Genomic DNA, 26,135 nt, shown 5'->3' on the forward strand with positions numbered 1-26,135 from the left:
AATGAAGCGCGCTTTTTTGAACGCAGACGATTAATAGTAGTAAGCGGAATTATGTTGTAGGCCTACGAACGATAACGCTATAAAGCATAACAGAGTTTTAGTAAACCTCTGTTTATTTCGTTTACACTGGTAATATTTTGTTCAGTCTATATCCAACTGAGAAAAATGTTTTTTCTTCGTGGTTTTGATTATGAAATTAAGTTTATAAATTGTTAAAGTCAATGGTAACTCATGTAAACTAGTCGATTACTAGATTAAACCTAGTTATAGTAAGTTGTCTAAGAGTGGAAAGTATCACGTAATTCTCAAGAGACTAGAATATAACGAATTTAACAGTTAAAATACTTTTTTCTTAATTTAGCTATGCTCTAATCGTGATTAAAACAGCTTATTACTAACACCACAACGCATAACTGAAACTTCAATAAAAGTTAAATTATTAATATAGGGGAATGTATTTGTTATTGTTAGTTTGTTCTTTGTTTTATATTTTCATGTTTTATATAAAGCGCTGGAGTATGTATTGGAATTGTGATTAATGTCAACGTAGACTATACTATAGGCCTAACGTGTTTTTAGGCTTGCTAGGCCATGATTTTCCTAGGTCATCTTCAGGTTAACAATGGCAAACTCTCATTGTTAACCTGAAGATGGCCTAAGAAAATTAAAATAAAGTTTTAATGCCCATATCAGCCGTCTTGAGATGCATTTTTCCTTCAAGAAGGTTTCTTGTCATCATGACTTAATATTACTAAGTAATCAAATCAACAAGTTCATGGTTGCCTTTAAATAAATAAAAAAATTAACATTGAAAATTAACTTAGCTTCAATACACACATACAATGTATAATTTTTTGTAAAATATAAATGTTAGTTGCAGTCTGGAATTTAAGAATAATCTTCAAAATATAACAGTAAAGATTAATGATAAGTCTACATGCATAAATTTATATTGTTTAAAGTAGGACAGTATACTTGTCGATAAGGAAAGAAAGATATTTGCAAAAAAAAACTGCAAAACTTATTCACACATCTTTGATTTCAGTGCTTTAGCAACTATAATGTGAGTATATTTTGTATTATCCCAAACACCAATCTAATTTTCCAAAAGCCTCCACAGTGCATGTATTCAATTACTCAGGCTCTCTTTCTAATTTCTGAGTGATTGAAGATTATGATTCTTCACTGTTCCCTGTTTTTTGTTGCATTAACAGATTTTCCTTATCTAATTCAAGTTCTCATCTCAGTATAATATTTGTCACCCAGTGAAATGAGTTTCTGCCTATACTAGCTTTACCTTCTTTGAATTTCTACTCCTCAGAAACTTTGCCAAATTTCCCCAAATTAAATTATTTATCTAGCAGTTTTCTATTGTTTTTCACACTTAACAACTCACTATTTATCTTAAGTCTTAGCACTTTATTAAAATTAAGTTATTTGTAGTGTAATATAAAACAAGTAAAGAATTTAAGACAGTAATCTAAACAACTTTGTTTTGCAGTATGATACAATAAGTTCTAATTTACAAAAACTTAAGTAAGATGTACAATTTTTTATTTTCCAGGTAGTACAAAATTATGACCAGTCCTAGTGATAATAGTAAGTATTCAATTAATTTATAAAATTTATTCTATTTTGCCACAACAAATTACTAAAGTATGGTAATTATTTTATTTCAATTGTAATTCTAAAATTTTCATATTGTCTTTTTTAGCATAATTTTAATATTTAGATTTTTTAGCATAATTTTAATATTTAGATTTCTAAACACAGTTATGATTCTATTATTTAATTGAAAAAGATTGTTTTTTGTAGTTAGAAATGTAGTTTTTTATCATTATTAACCTTCGGACTTAGCACTTTACCAATGGCTTGGGAGGGTAGGGGGGTTAAAGTGTGTTTTCTTACAACAAAGCCACATAGGCTATCTGCTGAGTCCACTGATTAGTGAAATTTGATTTGACATGATGGCTGACTGCTGTTGGACATTGAAATGAGATGATCAAGATGCAATACATAAAAGAAAGACCACAAGACAGTTTTTAAATCTACAAGATGTAGATTTAAACAAAAAATTAGGATGAATGAGGATGCATATTCATTTGACATCAGTGTTCTTCCACTTTTCTCAGTTTGTTTGTATTTTTGTTAATTTATGTTTGTTGTGGTAAAAGAAATAATAAGTTATGTCATGGACCTGCAATCATTTGGTACATAAGAAGTTTAGGGTCTCACTGGTAGTTGTAGGATTAACAGTAGGCTTATGTTAATTTAAAAATGTTGGTATTTCAAGATACCTAAAAACTAGTAAATATGCAAGTTAGTTGAAGGAGTGGGCACAAAGCTGATTGAACACTTTAAGGTATTTTTTATTACCTATTATTCTACAACACTTGAAGCTTACCTATGTAACCCAGTAAGGCTGCAACTCATGACATTTCCCAAAGAGATGAATGTTGTAACTATTGACCCTTTCATGAATGCTTGATATTACTGTAATGTCTTCTCAGGTAGAGTAGATATTATCTGTGATAGAGAACAGGAGCAGCTGAAACAAAACTATCAATGTTTTTTTGGCCACCTGTTCATATTAAAACTGTATAGAAGCAGGCTAGATGAAAAATGTTAAAAATTTCAACATTACTAAAGATGGTAGAAAACATGACATGGCCACATTCGACACTGGTACAGAGTAAGTAGAATCCTGTTTTTATGTTTTGGATCAAAGGTTGCACAACTTAATTTTTTTTAATAGCTGGAATCATTTAGTTGACTTGACAACTTTAGTTCTTAGATATTTTACCACTGGAATTTTAGTCAGTAAAATATGATATTTTGATTCTAATATTTATTTGTTTATATCTGTGTATCTTGCTCACAAAACTCAAATTGTCACAAATTAGAATGATTGTGATTCATGATTTGAAAGGTTATAGTGTTCATATGTTAAAGAATTATTTAGTTTTATTTTCTGTTATGCAGTCGGTCTTTCATATTTTATGAGTAATCAGATATCAACCGTAATATGTTATTTGAAATGATGTTTTAAGAATCACTTATGGCTTAATGTTCCTTGAAATAATATTTGCAACAACTGAATAATGTATAATAGTTGAAGATGTAACACTTTCAGTGATAGAAAGTGTTATTTTGGATACACTTAAGTGAAACATCTTGTATGATTTAAACAGGAAGTACTTCTGATAATGAACAGTTAGACGTTGCATCACATTACAAACAAGGACCTCATAATGCAAAGGTATGTATAAAAGAAATATTAGCCTCACACATTTTTCTGTGAAATTTTGAGCATTTCAATGAAGTCACAATGAGTCTGCCACTTTCAGCTAGGTTATTGTATTAAAAAAAAATCAATAACGTGAAATTGTAATCATATGAAAAATATTTTTTGCCAGAAAATTAGAGGTGCAGATACATTTGTTGCTAGTGCACCTATTATTAAAATATAATAATTAATAATGTGTTTACTATACAAGTTTGTTTATTTTGTTTATTGAATTTTGCACAAAGCCATATGAGGGCTATCTGCACTAGCCATCTCCATAATTTATCAGTGTAAGACTAGAGGGAAAGCAGCTAGTCACCACCCACTGCCAACTGTTGGGCTACTCTTTTTCTGATGAATAGTGTGTGCATTAGTGTGTATGAAGAATTTAAAAGTTATGCTGAACTAATGATGTCAGTGACTTTTGTAAACATTTTTGCTTTAAATAGAAAAAAATGATTTTTGATATGTAAAAAAGTGTAAAAATGACTTGTACTAATGATTGTATTTTTAATACACTTTAGAATATAAGTTTAAACCAATGTAATCTTAACTAATTTGACTTTTTAGGAAAAATGTAGTATGTCTCTTTGATGTTAATATAAATATCTTCTTTTCTATTACTTAAACACAAGAAAGTATGAACACATTTAAAATAATCAACATTACATCCAGGTAAATATTTTTTACGTACTGGTTCAAATAGCACACAAATTTTTATGATTTTTATGCTTTGAATTAGATTCATTAGAATACTTTACTGCAAAAGTAGTATTACATTTTCATGGAAGACTTGTGTGTTTTTAATAACATTATATAGGATCAACTCTTACTTCTTCACTGGTTAATCAAATTATTTTAGTTTTTCTATAAACATTATAGGTACTTTATACAATAGAATAATTTTGCTTCATCCACTGTTTATTAGAGAGAAAAAAAGAAAAGTAATTGAATTAGGGGAATCTGCTACCTTGTTTATTAAAAGTAAAATTTGTAGGTGTAAATTTTATAATTCAAAGTCTTATAAGGAATGGTCATAGAAATAAAACTTCATGGAAATGAAGCTTTCAAGAAATATTTGGTGAAAGAATACTTGGCCAAAAGTTTGTGAAATAACTGTCCATTTTACCTTTCACCTGGCAAACAAACATCTAGTATTTGCAAAGAAACATGTTTTCTCAGAGAAACATGTAGAAACATTGGATATGATAAAATGTAACCAGAAAAGTTTACTATTTTTGTATGTAGAAGGTTCTTTGTAAGAAGTTGAAGAAACCAGCCCGATCTTTAACAGATGAAGAATATGACGAGATATTTAATTCTGTTATAAGACATGCTGTAGAGAGTAAGTGTTTTTTTTTATATATAAGAAATAGTTTTATAGTAATTTAAAGAAATAGATTATCTGTTTTTAAGTGTTCAGAATATATCCTGTTTTTCTGTTTTAGGAATCTGTTGAGTAACATTAATAAACCTGTTTTATTATATGCAAAGCTACACAAGAGATAAATGTATCTAGCCATTTCAAATTTTGGATTAATAGACTGGAAGGTTGTTTGTTGAGTGCAAAGTTGCACATTAAGCTATTTGTGTCATGCCCACTACAGGAGTTGAACTTCAAATTTTAGCACAGTAAGTCTTCAGACTTGTTACCAGAATGAAGGTATTTAATCAGTAGCACCTGCTAGCAACTTTTAATCTAATATTTTCTGAGTGTTTAATGGAATGTGAATGCCACAGTTATAATACACTGACAGCACCACATTTTATAGTGCATTTTAATAGCACCAAACCGTAATCATAAACCATCAGATTCAAAGTCTGAGCAAGCTAACCATTGAGCCATGCCCATCCTGTTGAACTATCAAAATGCAACTAATATATAGAAAACAGCTATATAAAAATTACCATAATGACATCTACTGTCTTTGTTTTTTGTGGAGGACATTTTTTTTTCTTAGTTAACCTACGAAATATTTTAAAGTCATTTCAGTCAAACATTTCTGTAACCATTCTTGAAGACATGTTAAAGGCATAGAAAAAAATTAACTAAGATTCTGGTCTACCAGGGAATAATTTTGAAATGTGCCTTTAGTGTTTCATGTGTTATTCTGTACTTAGGTAAACATGAAACATAACTGTGAGTGATGGGTAAATTACTGAGAGTGCAAAGTCAGACACACAACTTGTGATTAATTTTTTTAGTGTATTTGCCATTGGAACATAAAGTAATGTTTATAAAAACACTTAAGAGGTCTTTGAAGTAATTCCAGTATGGTACTTTTGAATGTACTGCTTTCCAATTTTGAAGTAAATAGTAATTGCATATGGCTATAAGAAAGTCTCAACAATTTATGCATGAGCAACTCAAAATTTGTTTTCTTTCTCCAACTCCGTCAGAGTCTGAGAAATTTAATGTAAAAACAGTAGTATTTATTATTTAAAGAAATTAAAGTCTGTGAGAGTGAAAGACAAAGTACAGTGCTGTTTTTACTCCAGAGGCAAACCTGGCCAAGGTCTGAAGACAATCTGAAGAATGCATAGTTTTTAAAAAAGTTTTGGGTGAAATTGGCAGAGTACAAAAATTATATACATAATACAATAGCAGCATCTCTCCTAGGGCATTTTCACTATCTCAATTACTGTTGGCCATTCTGACATGAAAATAATGGTGGATACATCCTCAAGACACTGCCTGACTTCCAAGTGAAAATGATGACTGTTATCTATTACATAATGTGTTTTAATATACAGCTATTCTTCCCTTGAAAAAGTGTATAGGACACTAAATGGGAATGACACACAATAGTAAGTAATTAGGTAAAAAGTAACATAGCATGACCAACATTTACTGTTGAAACTACACACATGGTTAGAAACACAAATATGAGTAACATACTGAAACTTCTTGTTGAATGTAAATTATTCACTTTACTAATTGAGGAAGACTGGATACAAAAAATATGCACTGGCTGCCTTAATAAATTTTGTCTTGCAGCTAACAATCAACAAAACCACATTTTTGTACAAAGTAATTTGTTAATATTATTCTAGGAACTTTTCCTCTACAGATAATGAGAAACATTTTTATGAATATAGAGAGTTTAAAATGGCTGACAAAATTTACCATTAAAAATGCTTGGAACATATTTGGTTACTTGAATTTGTTAATGTGACATTGTGTTTATTGGGTGACCCACATAAATAATGCACTGTTGTTGTTGTACTTCAATTTTTAAACAGGGAATGGAGGTGAAGAAGCTGTAATAGACAATGATGACCAACATAATGGAGAGCAAGAAAGGATTCATCAGGAGAATCCATCTCTTCATTTTTGGTATGTATAAAAGATTCAAGTTAACTTTTTAAAACTTTTGCACCATTGTTTTCAAAATTATAAATATATGAAACAGAAAATCAAACCTTAATTATCTCATTTAGTGTACGTTTTTGTGGTCAGTTCAAAATCATTTGGAGAGCAGCCCTTGTAGTGGCTGTATTATTTTCTGGAAATCTCCTCTCAATGACTAACACAAGCATTTCTGATTGACTATCCTTCATCATTTATTTGTCTTGACAGAGGTGATAAAAGTTTTACTGCTTGGGTTTAGATCTGTGTATGTGCACTAATGTTACTGTATTACAATGCAGATCTTGTCCAACTTTCTAATCATTACAATGTATCATTTTGCTTTAGAATCCCTTAAGATAAACTATGCTCTATAAATGTGCAAAAGGTTATATGTACATGTAAATTAAACTGGCATTTGTGTGATGCAAGATTGTAGTTTTTTTTTAAATATATTTTACTGAATCTTACAGTAAATATAATTCCTAAGATGGCAAACCATTATCAGTTATTTAGTAATCAGTGTGTTATTGCATCACAATAAGATTGAAAAAGATGGAATTACATTCTTATTTATTTGAGTCATCACAACCAAACGTTAATGGAAAAGAAGAATTTGATGATATTTTTACATGAAATTAAGATTATTTATGAAACATAGTGTAGATTTAATGTGGTAAGATATTCAATGTTCTTGTAAACTGCAAAAAGTAAATGTTAAAGACGTCTGTGATGTTTTGCTTTGTAACTACCTTCAAATAATTATATTGACAAACATATATTTGTTATTTTAGAAATGGTTGATTTAAGTTAAGTAAAGCATCTGGTAGCTTGGTGTTGTTGGTGATTGTTTTGATATGATACTGCTAATGTTTAATTTTTAAAGTATGCAAAATTACATATGTTGGTTTAAATAGTCAGTAGAATACTTCTGAAACAAGACATTATCAATACCTCATTTATTCCAAACAGTAAATAAACATACCTTTACTGTATATAACCTTAAGTAAATGATTATTCTTTGTCACATTATTGTTATATTTGTGACTATAATTATTCTTATCTTCAAAAGTTTTAAAGAAATATTTCTGGGTGTTATTTAAACTTTGTTATTGGGTTTTGACAAACCAAAAGTTTTAAAATATTCAAAAACCTATAAATATTCTTAAAAATTAACAGTCAAAGACTGTTTCTCTATTATTATTAGCTCAGTTATACAACAGAGAAATGAAGTCACACCTGAAGCTTCTGATGAAGAAACAGACAATGATTCTAGTTCTGCTCCACCACCAATAAAGAAAAAAAATATGATAACCAATAAACGATCTGCTCTTGGTCCAAAACAACTCACCTTTATTCCTCCAGATGTCACTAATGATACAGCTTCTTTCTATAAAGGTATTTTTGCACTGTTTGTTATTCAAATTTTGTAAATCTCTGTTTAAGGAAAATAATTCACCTTTTTTTTAATTTGATGAAAGTTATAACTAGAAAAAAATTCTTTTAAAATGCATCTAGCAAATGTTACTAGAAATTCATTATAGAATACCCTTCTCAGTTTTATCATTTGCTGTCATCAGATATTCTTGGCTCATATAAACAGATATTTGGCTGTCATATGGAGTGTATGTTCTTACAAAGCTACATTTTATTTATAAAAATGTTTTGACAGTTAATTAGTCAAAATTGTATTCCAAAGGTAAGGAAAAATATTTATTATGCTTATAAATTTCTTAATGTATAAATGTCAATTCCCTCAAAGGGGGCTGGAGGAGTCACCTGTTGTAGCAACTTGTACATTGATGCAGTATTTTATGTTGTCTGTCTGTCAGTTAGTAAACACTAAAATGATGTCACATAATGTGAGCGTAAGGTTACTGTTTGTTGTGATATCAGTGAAGCTTGTGCATGTCATGAATCATAAGAAGAATTATGTACTGTGTAGGCTACAACACAGTATGACATATGAACTTCAAAAGCAAGAAATAAAAATATTTGTTACTCTTAATGTGGGTTTTATTTACTTTTGAAGCAGAATATTGCCAGGGACCTTGTGGAAGTAAACTTAGTAACAGACTGTTTGTTTTGCTTACACAAAAACTTGTGTGTGGATATGTACATAATTAAGCAAGTATTGGAAGGTATTTTTATTTCTTTCCAACAAGGAAGTATATCTAGGCTTTTAGGTCTGTTAAGTGCTAAGGAATATTTGTATTCAGCAAATATATTTATTTTTGTTACTCTTTGTTGATTTAGTACTGACTTAATGGTAAAATGTTTCTTATTCATAGTTACATACAAAACTTTTAAGCCAAAGACTATAACTAAAACAACTACTTCATTCCAGAAATAACATCTTTGTTTTGATAATATTATCAAGAATTAAAAAAAAAACTAATTTGTAGTCAGTTTAAAATGTGTCATTATTGAACATTTAGCATTTCTGAGATAATTTGCATAAATTTATAACATTGCTGGCACTGGGATTATAATCTTAAAAATTGTCAGGTTTTTGTCTTGTTGAATCTTTTGTTTTAATATTTTTATTGAATAAATCATATGTATGTTTGTGTGTGCATGTAACAAGCTTATGAATTGCCATTTGATATTTTACTATCTAAGTGATACTTAGAGCAACCACATTTCATCAGTCATTACCATGGTTAATTTCTGTTCAGTAAATATTTGCTAATTAGTAATAAGAATTAGAAGATGACTCGGTGATTGAAAGCTGATTGTCACTTGTCACAACCTTATTGTAAATATCTTTAGCCAGATTGGAGAAAACCTTGAGCTATGTATCATTATAAAATGTGTACAGCAAAACATAACATCTTTAATAAAACACAAAATATAAATAAAAATACAAGATAAGATTATGAAACACTTTATTGCATAACTTTGATTTTTTGTCATATTAACTCTTAACTTGACATAAGGTTTGGTTTGAATTTTGCGCAAAGCTACTTGAGTGCTAACTGTGCTAGTCATCCCTAATTTAGCAGTGTAAGACTAGAGGGAAGACAGCTAGTCATCACCACCCACTGCCAACTCTTGGGATACTCTTTTTACCAATGAATAGGGGGGATTGACCATCATATTATATAATCTCCATGGCTGAGAGGGCAAGCATGTTTAGTGTGACGGGGATTCGAACCTGCGACCATCAGATTATGAGTCAAGTCCCTTAACCACCTGGCCATGCCTGGTCAACTTGACATAAGCAAATCTATGTTTTAGATATGAAATTTTCTGTAATAAAGCAGTCATATTACAGTCAGTAATTATTTATTGTATATTATTACCCTTTTTATTGTAAGTGTTGTAACATAGTTGGTTTATTAGCATAAGTTTGTGAGTTATTGTTTCATGTTTTGAAATTAGTGTATTATTTATTTATTTATATTATTGGAAAGGTGAAAAGAAACAGAACAGTAAAAAAAATCCTCAAGGAAAAAATCTATCATCCAAGGAGAACTTGATTGCTTTACAAAATAAACGTGTACAGGATGCAGATGGAACTTGGGTTCAGTGTACAAACTCAATGTGTTCAAAGTGGAGATATCTACCAGAAGTTAAAGAACCGTATCTGGTTCCACATGACTGGGTGTGTTCGATGAATACTGGTGAGAGAACTTTGATGTGTCTGAGGTGTACATTATAAAAGTTAAAATTATGTTCATGATCAAACCACCCTTTGAGTTTTTCCTTTCTTGATGCTAACAGGTTATTACTTGAATAGCCTAACATTGAAAAAGATAAGTATTCAGATAAGAACCTGATATTTGAATTGATGTAATAGCTTTCCAATTTTCTGTTAAGCAGTTTGTGAATCTGTTGCATAGCATATTTGAAAAATCAGAGATAACCACAAATTTAAACTGTTTAATTAATCTTTTATAGAACATGAACCAAAATGTTCTACTTTTTTGTTTTTCATACTATAGATGTATAATATATAGTATTATAATTATAATACAAATATATGTATTTTTAAAATATATTTTAAGTTATATCTTGTGAGAGGATGTATAGTTGGATATATATATATATATTACACAAACATCATAGTTGAGTTTTTAAAGAAATCTTGAATGCAAGATGGTTATAATAACTATTATTTTTAATAATAAGCTTGCTGTAAACATTAAGTCATCTTTCACATGTAGTATATGGATGTAGATGCGATAACCTACCAGTTATTCTTAAAGAAACTGGTATGAAATGTGATCTTACACTGATATACATGAAGAAAGTGTAAATTTTGAAGAAACCATTTTATTGAACTTGTATATTTAAAAATGGCTGGTATGGGTATTTTCTGGAAAATACAAATTTTTAATTTTTCATGGGAAGTTTGGCTGTTGGATGTCAATAGAATTGTTGAAGTTGTCTTTTTTCTGTTGATTGCTTTCCAGAAACACCTAAAAACAACATCTTAAACAATTTTTTCAAAGAATTTTCTTACAAAAAGAGACATTAATTCCATTAAAAACCTAAAACAAGACAAAAACATTAAAATTCTAAAAGTAGATAAAGGAAACGTTATAGTCATAATGAACACAAATGAATACATCCAAAAAAATGACAAACATTCTATCAGACACAAACAAATTTAAACCAATACACACAAATCCAACAAAGACACACGAACTGCAACTAAACAAAATACTACTAAAAATGAAAAAAGCCAACACAACTTCAAAAACACTTTATTCCTACCTACATAAAACTGACTCGCACACACCACAAATATACAGCATTCCCAAACCTCATAAACTAGATTGTCCACATATGAATTGTTTAATTACAATCTTGTTAAATACATAGCATGGGCATTCTCTAAATATGTAACATCAGCCAGCTCATTCATCAAAGACTCCTTTAATTTCAAATCTAACCTTAATCAACTTAATCATAAAGCCGTAATGGCCAGTTTTGATATAATATCCCTCTTTACAGAAGTCTCAACCACTGAAGCCTGCAAGATAGCCTTTGAACTCTATATCCAAGACCCTAACCCATCAATAGACATTCCCAGGAACCAGTTAGCAACCCTCATAGAATTCACAACGATGAAGATAAACTTCGTGTTCAACAACCACAACTATATACTAACAAATGGACTAAGCATGGGCAATCCAGTATCAACAGTTCTAGCCAATATTTTTGTGACACAAATTGAAACACAAGCAATTAACACAGCATTACATCTGCCACTATACTGGTACAGATATGTAGATGACACAGTTGCGGGATTCACATCTACAGAACACACACTTAATTTTTTCAGTCACATTAACTCTATACATCCCAACATTAACTTCACATGTGAACAGGAAGAAAGCAATCAAATATCATTTCTTAACCTCAAAATTACAAGAACCGACACACAATTTAAAAACAGGAATCTGCCAAAAAATCACCCATATTGGACTATACATTCCTTGGTACTCAGCACATGAAACAAAACAAAAACTCAACATACTAAGAAATCAAATAAACACAGCCATAAAACTATGTTTCCAGATAAAATTAACGATGAATTAGAGAAAATAAAACAATACTTCATCAACATCAATAAGTTTCCTCCACAAACTGTAGGAAACATTATACACACACACCTAGACAGAAAGCAAAATCAACCAACAAAAGTAAATATATCTCACAATTTAAAAAATTTTGAAACCATAAAAGGCTGCATACCGCGTATTCCCAACATCAGCAGAAAAATAACCAACATTTGGCAAAAACTAGCAACAAAATATGACATCCTAGTTAATACCAAATTACTTATTCAACAACCAGGCACAAAACTTATGTCTATACTATGTAAAAAACTGCACTGACAAACACAACAACAACATTATTTACAAAATACAATGTGATAACTGCCACATCTTCTATATTGGAGAAACAAGTAGAAAAATGGAAACCAGATTCAAAGAACACAACAAGTCACCTTCACATGTTTTCAAACACTGCAAATCAAATAACCATAACATAACCATAGAAAACACTCAAATACTAAATAAAGAAACAAACATAAACAACATCAAAATTAAAGAAGCCTTACTTATACAACAACTCAAGCCCAAAATAAGCCAATACAAAGGAACACCTTTATACCTATATTAATAAATATAATTCAACATTTAAGCATGCCCTCTACATTCTTACACTCAATTACTCAACTGCCTTCAAACAAGTGGTCAGCTACTGGTCAGTAACCCTTTTTTTTTTGTGAACCTGATGATGAAGAAGATCGAAATGTTGTTCGCTCCTCTAGTACCTTCTCTACCCATACCAGCCATTTTTAAATATATAATTTTCTCAACAGGTAGGTTTACTCCTCATCACGGTTTATTGAACTTAGTTTTATAGCATAACACATTTCTTTCATTTGTGCTGTTATGATATATATATTTTATAGAATGAAGTATTATGAATTAATATAAGTTGTAGTTATGTTTATTTCAGATACTAAGCACAACAGTTGTTCTATACCAGAAGTGGACTACTCCAATCTGGACTTTGTCTTCACAAAGTTCACTGCAGGGTCAGTTGTATGGGCTAAAATTGATGGTTATCCTTGGTGAGATTCAAGGCATCTGTCTTTTTTTTATATGTAGCAAGGAATCAGTTGTTTGTGTTCACTGAGAGAGAGAGAATATTTGAAAATTTATTATATGAAATATACAAGTAAAAAAAACCAAACATAATTACATATGAGAATATTTAAAAAATATATTAATATAATATTATCTCTAAAATGTAACACTTTGACAAACAATACTTTATGTGGTGAGGGTGAGATATAATTTAAATTGCATTATTGATAAAATGTAACACTTTGACAAACAATAATTTACATGGTGAGGGTGAGACATAATTTAATTAAATTGCATTATTGATAAAATGTAAAACTTTGACACACAATACTTGATGTGGTGAGGGTGAGACATAAGTTAATTAAATTGCATTATTGATAAAATGTAACACTTTAACAAACAATACTTGATGTGGTGAGGGTGAGACATAATTTAATTAAATTGCATTATTGATACCTTCAAGTGTACTTTGAAAGTTACAATACATTCAGTTATTTCTAAGTTACTGAATTTGGATCAAACCAACTGTATGAATTATTTTATTTTAGTGATAATTGTACACACTGAAGGTTTGTGTTAACTGGTATCTATATGTATGTGCAACTGTAGGTGGCCAGCCATGGTTGAAGATGATCCTGATGTAGAATCTTTTTTCTGGACAAATGGTTTTTCAGATGTACCAGTAAGTGTTTCAGTGTATTAAGATTAAATAGTTCAGACAGAAAATCTTCCAAGATTTTGGAAAATAAAGTTAGTGTGTACTAAGTGTATTGTGCTTTCCTGTTCACTTGGTACTTTTTGACATTTGTGGTTATAATATGTTATGTCTGTTACAAATGAATGACCAGTAATTTCAAAAACAAAGATGTAATACAAACAGACCAAAATGCTCATTTTAAAATTTTATGTTTGATTAAAAGTTGTAAAATGACAAATTATTTAGAACTTACGCAAAGTGTGCTTGATTTTATTAACATGTTGTTAATATATGTTTTATAAACCATAATTATTACTCTTAAGTATGAACCAAATGTGTTCTGTATTACCTGATAGAGAATTTGTTCATTCGAAAACTAATGATTGTAACGATTACATGTTATAAATTATAAATTATCTGCTAGTTGACTGCCTTATGGTATAAGATATTGTATTACTTATAATTACATGCAATCCATAGTTTCTAACTCCTAGACATCCTTTGTTGCTGTTTTCAAACTTGTATATCCAACCCACAGACAGCTTACCATGTAGTTTTTCTTGATGAAATTGTAACTCGGGCTTGGGTTGGAAAACACTTTATTCGGCCATTTGCCACTGACCAGGGAATTCAAGAAATACACAGGGTATGTAACTTCTCACATTTTTATACCTTCTGAAAATAATTTTCTCTTTTCTTTGATGTTGTGGATCAAGCAAAAACTTTTTTGAGAATTCATGATGATAAACTGAGAAATGCAATTGAATTTAGTTCCAATATTTAAATATTTTTTTAGGTAACGTTTAGAAGTATTTGTAGATTTGGTATGTAAAAGTATATCCTAAGATGGCAGAAAATAACACTGATATTAGTATTAGGCTAATAAATATATTGCAAAATTGGCTGACCAAGCACGTAGTTATTTTAAAAGCATCTGGATAATACCAACTGTATTAACCATTTTGATCTTGCCTTTATTTTCATGTAATTTATAGGAAACAGCCCTTTACATGTTTTCAATAATCAGTGTTTATCACAGAATGAAAAATCCAAAGGAAAATTATCAAAATCAAGTTATATCTGCATGTTGAAGTCATTCTTGTTACAAGCTGTACACAGATAAAGCAAGTTAATAATTATGTAAAAACCTTATGTTTTTTAATAAGCAAAACCTTTTTAGTAAAAATAACAACTACAATCAATAATACCAAATAGAGTTTGAAAAAAACAAAAATAATAATTAAAGGAACATAACTTTTTCAACAACAATGCCATTTACCTAAAGTAAGAAATATGGTTGTCATTTCACATGTATTGTTTTGTTTCCATACTGTTTAAAATAATGTGTTCAGTGTACTTTTCAATCCTGGTTCAACAAGAGCATTATTATTAACATGGTATAAATTACCTGCTCAAGTAGAACTACAAATTGTTTAACACTCCTACGAAAAGACGTTTCTAGTCCTGATTTCTCCAAGCCCGTTCCCCTGGCTGTGGTTTCACTAGATAGTAGATAGGGACAGTGGGAATCTCGTTAATCCATTCATTAATGGATTTAAATGGCAATTTCATTTAAATACAAAATTATTAGCCTAATATTAATAACCTTTCAAGTTGCTCTGGGGCCTATTAGGCCCCACTTTTCGTAGGAGTGTTAATATACAGCTTGATTGTACCTGAACACATAATTGTAAGAAATATTTTATTTCATATTTAGTTGACATGGTATAATAATCAACTTTATTAACATCAGTTTCATTTTAAACCATACACAAACATCACTAAACTTTATACTGATTTATGTTTTTATCCATTTGAAAATTTTCTTTCTTTCAAGAGAAACCCACATGTGTTTACTAAAACAAAAATCAAACATAAATGTTAGTAATTCCATGAAGTCTTTTTAATGGATATGTCAGTACAATATTATATTTATTTTTTGATCTTACTGTTGAAAATAAGTAACTGTACAGTGATAACTAATTGAAATTAAGTATTGTCTCTGAAAATATTAAGAGAACAGTCATAAGCACATATTTTAAAATCAATGTGAAACCACTAAACTGAAAAGGAATAATTATGTGTACCGATTTATTTTATTAACCATTACAGAAACACTTTTGTACTGAAACTTTTTTTCCTAGAAATACTGTAAGAAAAAATATGAAAACCAGATTCGAGAAGCAAAAACACGAGCAACTGAAGCCTTGAAAATGACTATTGAGGTGATTATTGTCTAAACTGTATTATTTATCTTGGTTGAAATTGATTGTAGTAAATGAATTGGTGTAAATACATTTTAAAGAACCTGAAGATAGATTAAAAAAAAATTATGTTGTTATATATACTTATTTTCAAGATATATTAAACCTATGTATAATCAGTGTTAATGTTTATTCTGATTTAAATATGTTTTACTTATTGTGTAATTAAAAATGTGTTGTAACACCTTTCCAGGAACGTCTGAAATCTTTCAGTTTTGCATACAGATACAAAGGAGCTTGGTCAAAATCCAAAACTGAAGACATGCATTACCTAGGTACTCTTTTTTTATTTTCTAATTTAATAATACAGTTACTTTTAGAAATGTCCTTTTGTTATTAATGCTTTGTATTTAAATACAATAAGATACTTCAACCTAAAAGTAGTAGATGTAGATGAGTTAGAACATAAAAAAGTATGGTAGAAAATGATGCTTTTATTGTATATTTTGTATATCTTGCAGTGTTTTAAACAATTAAAAATATATAATTGAAGAATAAAACAAAACCATCTTTTAAATATGAATTGCTATTTTTCCTACAAAATTTGCATTTAAAAATGTACTGAAAATTCATTAATAATTAAATGTTTCATTATTAAAAAAATTCTATCTTTATGAAATACAGCTACACTTTCATTGGTTATACTAAACAGTAAAATCACATAGATATGTACTGCTTTACCTTTTAAGTGTTATACCACCAAATAGTTGTAATTTTACAAAAAGAAGCATAACAAATACTTACTTTATGATACATCAACATTTTGTTTCTCAGAGACATTTCAAAGTTATAATTTACCTATACTGAAAATGTATTTCCAAAAGCTACTTGTCTCTATTCACAAGGTTAACTGTTCTTGTTCATTGTTGCCTTCTATATGCAAACTTTTTCTTTATGTGCACATGCCACAAGCCTTGAGCTCTCCCATGTTGGAATGACTATATTCCAACAGGTCTCTCATACAAATCATCATGTATCATCTCTTCTCCAATAGTAGCATGACATGCTCATGTGACTCCTTCCACACTCCTCTATCAAATCTTCACTTCAAAGTTTGGCAGAAGATGTGAAGACCTGTGAAGTGTTTATTTATTTTGAATTCCTCGTAAAGCTACTCAAGGGCAGTCTGCGCCCAATGAAGTGAGAGAGGAGGTAAGTACCTATTAGAAATACATTTTTAGTATAAGAAAATTAGAACTTGCAATATGGTACTTACATCCTCTCACAAGTAGCCAGGATCCCACATTGAAAAAGAGGAGAGACTGATGTAAGGGAATGAAAGAAGTATCCCTGAAAATGTCCGAATGATACCCATGACAATGAGAAATATAAATCAGAAGAGGAGAACCTCATCACTTCTGAGCCAGGTATACTTTTCACCCACGTGTAGATTGTGTAATACACTAGGACAGAAATTGTGAAATGTAGAGTTGCTTGGGCACAGTGGACTGTATTCAGTAAGTCAACTGCATCCAAAACCTCCTTGTAGGGTATCAACATCCATGTGAGGGCAGAATGATGATAATTGCCATAGGATAGAATTAGGGATAGTTAAGGATAGCACCAGCACAATCCCATATACAACTACTGCGACCAAAGATACAGATGGAGCAACTGGGTGAGGAAGAGAGACAACCCAAACTGGTATGAGGACATATGTTGATAGGTTCAGTTTAATTCGAGACCTCTACACTGTGAATTGACTTTCTTGTGAAGGTAGGATGAGGTCTCCCAATTGAAGGGGTGAACTGCAATTGTGATGGCTCAACTTAAGTGTCTGTGTAATGTGTATTAGGATGCCACATCAACCAGAAGGTGATGGCTGAATTCCAGTGGTTGTGTAAAAGGCATCAGAAGGCCATGCCAACCAGCTAGGTTATGACTCATCTTTTCTGGAAGCCATGTCACATTTACAACAACAAAGTACCACCATTCTTTCAAGTGAATGGTTCTAACTTTTTCCTTACAGAAAGTATTCAGCATGGTACCTCCATTGTCAACCACCCAAGTGGCTTGGAACTGGAAAGTGGTAATGACTTCCATACCCCACTCAAGAAAAGAAGGGCATGACAGTATGGTGGAGAGTCCAGAAGAACATCATCACCTTCATAATTAACCATCAAGCAGTCTTGTGGAACACCCCATCTTGATAATGAGCAGTTGCTGCAAAGCCCATGTACAAGTTTTAGTAACATGTTTGACATTGCAGATTTAGAGCGAAAGGATACCTTGTCAGACACCACTCACCAGAGAGTAGAATCCATGTGGTGAAAAATGGAGAGAAAGGCTCCTGAAAAAAACAAAAAGCTTGCATGTTAAAGTCACACTTAAGTCTGGAGAACAATCACAGTTGGTAGGTGAAACCACTACACGGAGGAAAGTGTGATACAGTGAAGATACTCCTAGTAGTCAACATGCCACATTGTAGAATTTCTTTCATCAGACAATGAAGAGAAGTGAGGGAAAAGATGAGATGTTGGATTTGATGAGTGGAACCATGAAACAAAGTACAGAAGGAAGAAGACGGGAAGGAGTAGGCCCAAGGAATTAAAAGACAGACCCAATTAATGAGGAAAATTGTGAGGGGATAAAAAGTCTATTATGTGTACCCCAACAGTGAAGGATCCTGGCACATCCATGTAATGATGAAAGCACATCCCCAGAGTGAAAAGACAGAAGCACAAAATTGGTAAACCACCCCAAGATGTACAAACTGAAGATAAGGTCTCGATTGATATGTTATCTGGATGTGGAGGTAAGTACTGGAAGCATCTATTTTTGTTATCTACCACTTTGGGGAAAATTTCTATCTCACAGTGAGATGTACAAACCGAAGATAAGGTCTCAATTGAATGTTATCAGGATGTGGAGATAAGTACTGGAAGCATCTATTTTTGTTATCTACCACTTTGGGAAAAATGTCTATCTCACAGTGAGAAAAGACTCCATGGGTAACATGGGGAAGTGTGATGAAGCAGTGAAGGCAAGATAACTCAATGACTAGCTAACAGTCCCCAGTTTTGTGGATAACAAAAAGGATGAGAATAATAATAAAAAATAAAAAAAAACTGAAAGGATGGAGAACCAGTTATGATGAAGGGGAGGAGAGGATCCTGGTGGTTGAGGGATCCAACACCAACACACCACTTTGGCCTTGAATTCCTGTAAATGGGTGATCTTGGGGTGCCCCCCCAAGGTCAGTTGGCTGGCCCACTTGGGTTAGGGTAAACCAAATACCAGTGTTTGTTAGACATTCTCAATATGGATGACTCTGTTGTACAGTAAACATCATAGTCAGGTTCTGTACCTCAGTTTCTAATTATTCACTCCTAATCCAAGAAATCCTCTGAGCAGTGTCCCCCTTTTTTATTCAAAAGGGATTAGAAGGTCTTGTTGGCTCTTCTAGGTCAGTAAAGAAGTTGGTACCATTGAGGTTACTCCCCATGCAACTTTGAATGATTTTTTTCCAGAGGAGTTTTAATTGAGAGGGATTTAAAGAACATTGCTGAGCCTGAGGTCCTTGCTGATTTCTTCAGCCAAGGTGTTTCTATGGTGTGCCGAATCTCCACTCACAAAGATGGAATTGTGGTGCCTATTAATGTTCTGATGTTGACATTTACATCACAACTTCCTCCTGCCACAGTCAAAGCAGGTTATCTAAACTCTAAGAAATGGCCATACATTCCCAACCCTTTCAGATTTTTCCAGTGGTAATGGTTCAGTCACTCGAAACATCATGTTGTGGTTCTTTGACATGTGCTTGTTGTGGTGGTAAAGACCACAACACTTACGAGTGCAAACTAGAACCATGCTGTATTAACTATAGTGGTCCACACCCCTCTTACTCTATTTCTTGCACTAAATAGGTGGAGGAGAAAGAGGTGCAATGCTTGAAGACTATAAATAATATCTCCTACCCAGAAACTCAGAAATTATTGTCCCCAACTCCATCTCAGTCATATGTTGCTGCACTCCATTTCACTGCCACAGTGGGAATGCAGACAGATATCTCCATGCCTCCAGCAAAGTAATTGGCCCTCCATGATTAAAATAGTTGATAAATCTACTTCTTCCATCTCTGCTCCTGCCATTCCTTCCAGTGACTGTCTGGTTCCACTTCCTTTGGCTTTGGGTATTTCTTCAGGTCCATCCTCTTCTGCAGCCCTGAGAAGTAAAACTTGGAGACTGTGGCCATCCTTGCTTCCTTGGGTCACACCATCACTATTTGTTTTCTTTACCTGGCTCATGAAGAGACTTATGATCACTCAGACGTTGATGCCCTCATTGAGCAGTTACTGCCTCCCTTTTCAATCCTGGGGGATTTTAATGGACATAATCCACTATAGGGTAATGCTGATATTGATGGGGGGTTGTTCCATAGAGCATATGCTCTTGAATTACAATCTATCTCTCTTCAATACTAGTTCTTGTACTTATTTTTATGCTCCTAGTCAGTCTTTTACTGCTCTTTATCTTTTTATCTGCTCCCCTTCACTTTTCTCTTGCTTTTTAGAGGGTTGACAGTAATCCATGGGGCAGTGATAATTTCCTTACTTTTTTGAGAGAGACTGGCAGTGGTTGATGCAACTCGACCCATGTGCCTCGATGGAAGTTGGACCAGGCCAACTGGCCCTCTTTCACTGTTCTCTCAGAACATGATCCTGCCTTCGATAGACGACTGCTCAGCAGCAGTGACTGATTGTATTGTCCAGGCAGCTGCTCAGTGTATTCCTAAAATCTCGATACATTTCCCACAGTATCTTCATCCTTTGTGAAATCCTGCCTGCCACATGACAAGGAAAGCTCAAAAATGGGCTTGGGATACCTTTCGTAAGTATCTCGCACTTTTAAGCTGCATTGCGTTTCATCGGGCCATCACATGCTTGGCAAGTTAGATATCAAAGCCAGAAGGAATCTTGGATTAAATACACCTCTAGCATCTCTTTTAAGCCCAGTTCCAAAGTCATATGGGACAAGATTTTTGAAAGGTTAGTGGACATTATACTTCTGCCCCTTTCAATCTTGCTCTCTTATGGCCAGAAAGTTGCTGATGCTCAGAACATTGCCATTACTCTTTGGCAAAAGCTTTTCTCATGCATCTAGCACTTCTGCTTCATCCTCCACCATCCTTAGCCATCAAGACATGGACAGAACGATCACCTCTTTCGTTTTGGGCTGATTGTCTTTATGGGAATAATTGTCCCTTCACATTGGTGAAAGTGAAGCTTGCTCTATATCGCTCTTAAGTACATCAGTCGGACCTGAGGATACTCATTACGAGGTGCTGCACCATCTCTCTCCTGCCAGATCTAGTTAAAAATAACCAGAAGGATAGCAAGAGAGGCACCATACTATTGTACTCCCTTTTCCTAAGCTTGGGAAAGATCCCAAGATTCCTTCAAACTACCAACCAATTGCTTTGACAAGCTGTCTCTGCAAGATTTTAAAGAGAATGGTTAATGCTCGTCTTGCTTAATTCCTTGAATTAAACAACCTCCTCTCACCTATTCAGTGTGGGTTCTGATGTCAGCAATCCACCATGGCCCACCTAATTCAAGTTAAAAGGTCAGTCAAGGAGGCTTTCCTCAAGCAACATCTTGTTTCTGTAATTTTTGACTTTGAGAAAGCTTATGATACAACATGGAGGTATGGCATCTTTCGAGACTTCCACTCGTATGGGTTGTGTGGCCATTTACCAATTTTTATTAAACATTTTAATGAACCAGCAATTCCAAGTCTGTGTGGGTTTGACACTTTCCTGTTCTTTCCCACAGGGACATGGAGTCCCTCAGGGTTGTGTCTTGAGTGTTATACTTTTCATTATAAAGATTAATGCCATTAGTGGACAACTCTGCCCTACAGTTGCAAAAAGTCTCTATGTTGACTACTTCCACATTTTATGTCAGTCATTGAACATGAGGTTTATTGAACAGCAGCTACAGACTGCCTTTAATCACTTACTGAAGTGGGCCACATCAAAACCATTTGCATGCACTTCTGCTGCCAATGGGGTATTATGCTTCCTGTGGCCCTAAGGCAATGTTCTTGGGGCTTATTTTTGACCATGAGCTAATCTTTATTCCACACATCAAGCAGCTATGTGTCAAGTGTACAACAGTATTGAACTTCCTCTTCTGCTTGTTGGGGAGCAGATCGATGTTCTGTGCTAAAAATCTATCATGCCCTTATTCGATCAAATCTGGACTATGGATCTCTGGTCTTGTCAGGACCTCAGCCTTGAAGATGTTGGACCCTGTTCCCTGTCAGGGACTTCAGCTCTGCACAGGGGCCTTCTGCACTTCTACAGTCCAGAGTTTGTACACTGAGTCTGATGAATCTCCTCTATATCTTCACCATTTGCTATCTTTACTGTATGCTTCAAAACTTTGATCCTTACCACAGCATACCACTTGGGGTTGTGTTTTCCTTCCTCAGTGGGCAATGGTTTTTCAGAATAGACAGTCTGCCATTGTCCCTTATGGTCTTTGTATCCAGGTGCAGTTAGTTGAATTGGGTCTGTCCTTGGATAACATAGTTGTATCCAGTGATCAGCCCATTTCACCATGGCTAATTACCATCCATAAATGTGACCTTTCGTTGAGTCATCTGAAGAATACATACTCACGATTGGAAGTATTGCCTTCTATTTGCCACACATCTTTTGAACTATCCATATAAATGGAAATCGAATGATGGTTCGAAAGATGTGCAGCAAATAGATTGGTTGTGATTCAGTTGTTGCACACAGAATTCCCTTTATAGTTTCTGTGTTCACTGCCAAATTGTACACTATTTCTTTTGCCCTGGATCATACAGAAGCTGTGCAGTACACAAACTGTACTATTATACTGACTCATTTAGCTCTCTATTGGCCCTGGAATTGCTTCATGTTAGTTCTCACCCTGTTCTCATCAATATTCAAAATGGACTGGTCCATTTCTCTCTATTATCTACTTCTATCCAGTTTGCTCTGGTACTATCACTGCTGTGTCTGTCCCATACACGGACTATGATCCTGTTTTCAAGGCTTAGCTCCAAGCCAGTTGGTAGTCAATTTGGAGTAAGAGACATGATAACAAGCTTTTTCATACCAAACCTGCTATTGCTCTTTGGCCGTCTTGCTTCCATAAGGATCAGAAGGAGGTGTTCTGGCCAGGCTATGCATTGGCCACAGTTTTTTTAACTCATTGCTTTCTTTTATCTGGTTCTGTGACACTCAGGTCGAAACAGCCCACATTTTACTATCATGCCATTGTTACAATCAAGAGTGACGGAACCATTTTAAACATACTTTTACTATGGGTTCACCCTTGACATTGAACTGTATCAGTGCCAATGGTGACACTGTCCACCTCAGTTGTGTTTTTAAATTTTTAAGGGCCATTGGTCTTTTCAACTCTATTTAAGATTTTAATTTGCAAATTGGACTTTTGTTTTTTGCATGATTCCTTTTTACTGGTTGTTTGACACAGTTGCTTTACACCAATAAATGCTACACAACCAACTAACCAGGTCATGGAATCTTGAGGAGGAGGAAAGGAAACAAGGCAAGGAGAAACAGGAGGTGGGGAAAGAAATTGAATAGAATCCATATCACTCATTGACCACTGATGACAGGACTCTTGCAAAGAAGAAATTCCAACAGTTGAGCTCCCACCAGACCCAAACTTGCAAGGTAGTCATCAGAACTGGTTGTGATGGATCTTATTTCCTCTAGTATGTGAACAAAAATAAGTACCCTACTTTGAAGGAACAGATGATGGTTGGGAAGATAAAGGATGGGAAATAGTAATAGGTGACATATAAGGTTCTGACTGAGACAAACAGGCTACAAAAAGTTATAAAGGTTGATTGCTGGCGGGTTAAAAAAACCCAAGTGTTGAGAGTTTCTGGAACTGTGTGAAAGACATAACATCTGAGAAAAGTTGCAAGATACAACTCTATAGAATTTGTGGAGAGTAAACTGACCTAAGCCAATATTGTATACCTACCTATAAGATCTCAACAACAAAGAAACCACATATGGAATGCCAAAAGTCAAGGATGAAATACAGACTAGTGTGGAGGGGAGGAGAGAAGGTCAAGGGTATCCACAGAAAACCCCTTAGGACTTCTGTGGAGAATCTCCAATATTAGATGTATGGAAGAAAGATACAATAGAATATTAGGGTAAGATGAAGGCAAGAATATTGGGCATGAGTAAGACGAACATTAGATTCAGTAGTTGGCTTACAAATAGGTAACAATGAACATAACAACTGTTACTCTAAAAATGGATAGTCCACTCAAAGGTAAGAAAGGGTGTACTGGTCAGAAGAACTTGGGGTGTTTGGCCTGCTGATACCTTCACTTAATTGTGAGACAAACTTACGTGCATGCACCCAAATATAATTGGAGGGAGAAGAAATATCAGAAATTGTTGAGAAGATTGCTCATGTAACAAGGAAGGATGAGGGGAGTAGGACAGAGGGATAAAACATCAGGAACCTGAGACACAGAATCAATGAAGACTGAATTAGGCTTAGATGATTCCTTAGGCTGCAACTGAGAAAGAACATCAAATTATGGATGTGGGAAAAATTATCAAAATCCTCATCAGTCTGAAAGTTGATCCACGTAGAGTACTAGTTTCCTGACATCATAAAGTAGGGAGATCCATCGTCAGGTCATCTGCACCTGAGGCCCGAGGAAAAAAAAAAAAAGGTTGTTGGTATGACACCCAAAGTTACAGTGTGAACTTTAGAATTCATAACTGAAGAAAATGTTCACAAATTAACGAGTGCAGACATACAGCAACAAGAATGAACAGGTTTAAAGGAAAATAAACTGAAAAAAGAACTAATTTGTGAGAAAAACAATTTTGTCACACAGGAAGTACTAAGTACACAGAAGACACTTGGACTGAAATACTGCTAAACAAGAAGTGACTATTTGGCAGAAGGAGCCATGTGAGCATGTGATGCTACTATTGGTTAAGAGATAATACATGAGAGACATGATGGAATATAGTAATTCCAACAGGTGTAGGGTATGCATAAAGACAAAGTTTGCACATAGATGGCAGCACTGAAGAATAGCTTATCTTGTGATAAGTATTTTATAAAAAATTAAATGCATTAATATATTTGTTTTTGATTGTGTACTATTTAGACAAAAAAGACAGGAAAAGTAAGGTGAAAGAATATCGAGAAGAACTGGACTATTCAAAAATTGACACAAGTGACTTACTGGCTACTCCAATGAATGACACTGAAGCAGCAAGTTTGTTTGAAGAATTAGATGAAGTTGTTTCAATAGATTCTTTGGATATGTGTAAGTTTAGTTTTGATTTAGTAGTTCAATGGATTATTCTCATCTGCTGTTGTCACCACACTTGTTCCTTTATTTTGTATTGTCTTGAATATATATTTTTTTTAAAGAAGACAAATTCCTGGTCTTCTGTGATTAATAAAATTAACAAAAACAAGTTCTATAAAGTATACATGTCAGTTTTCTTTGTTATAGAATCACAGGTTTTGTATTCTCAGAATATGAGTACTCATTCCAATTCTAGTTACTCAAACAGTGTATTATACAAAACTAATCGATAAAAGATAGTAAATAACACATTGATATCTAAATGAAAACTTTTTGTACTTTATTTTCTGTGATGTTTTGGACACAAAGGGCAATCTATGCTCTGCCCACCATTGGTATTAAAATCCAGTTTCTAGTAGTAGCAGACATGCCACTAGGGGGCTGAAAAGATGCTGTGTTACTGCCTGATGTAGGTCATCTGCCCAAAATAAACTAAAGAACATTTTCATTTAGACATTTAAATTTATTCTTTATCATCTTTTATCCAAGTTTTCTTCTGATGTCTTGCAGAACAGCATTCACTTGATATAAAAATTAGCACACATATTACCATTTTTTAATGAAATACTTA

The 26,135-nt window shown here is 33.0% G+C and overlaps 1 protein-coding gene across 1 annotated transcript in view; it reads left to right on the plus strand.

Annotated features, from left to right (window-relative positions):
* LOC143231121 (uncharacterized) overlaps positions 1-26,135 on the plus strand; it is a 27,219-nt gene continuing 1,084 nt past the window's right edge. The window contains exons 1-13 of the mRNA XM_076465732.1: positions 1-129; positions 1,565-1,599; positions 3,192-3,259; positions 4,535-4,631; positions 6,530-6,623; positions 7,843-8,033; positions 10,052-10,261; positions 13,116-13,230; positions 13,856-13,928; positions 14,482-14,589; positions 16,088-16,168; positions 16,401-16,482; positions 25,358-25,519. Coding sequence (XP_076321847.1) covers positions 1,578-1,599; positions 3,192-3,259; positions 4,535-4,631; positions 6,530-6,623; positions 7,843-8,033; positions 10,052-10,261; positions 13,116-13,230; positions 13,856-13,928; positions 14,482-14,589; positions 16,088-16,168; positions 16,401-16,482; positions 25,358-25,519 — 1,303 coding nt within the window. The 5' untranslated portion in view covers positions 1-129; positions 1,565-1,577. The remainder of the gene's footprint in view (positions 130-1,564; positions 1,600-3,191; positions 3,260-4,534; positions 4,632-6,529; positions 6,624-7,842; positions 8,034-10,051; positions 10,262-13,115; positions 13,231-13,855; positions 13,929-14,481; positions 14,590-16,087; positions 16,169-16,400; positions 16,483-25,357; positions 25,520-26,135) is intronic.

Source organism: Tachypleus tridentatus, chromosome 10 (genome assembly GCF_004210375.1).
Source record: "Tachypleus tridentatus isolate NWPU-2018 chromosome 10, ASM421037v1, whole genome shotgun sequence".
Taxonomy (NCBI): domain Eukaryota; kingdom Metazoa; phylum Arthropoda; class Merostomata; order Xiphosura; family Limulidae; genus Tachypleus; species Tachypleus tridentatus.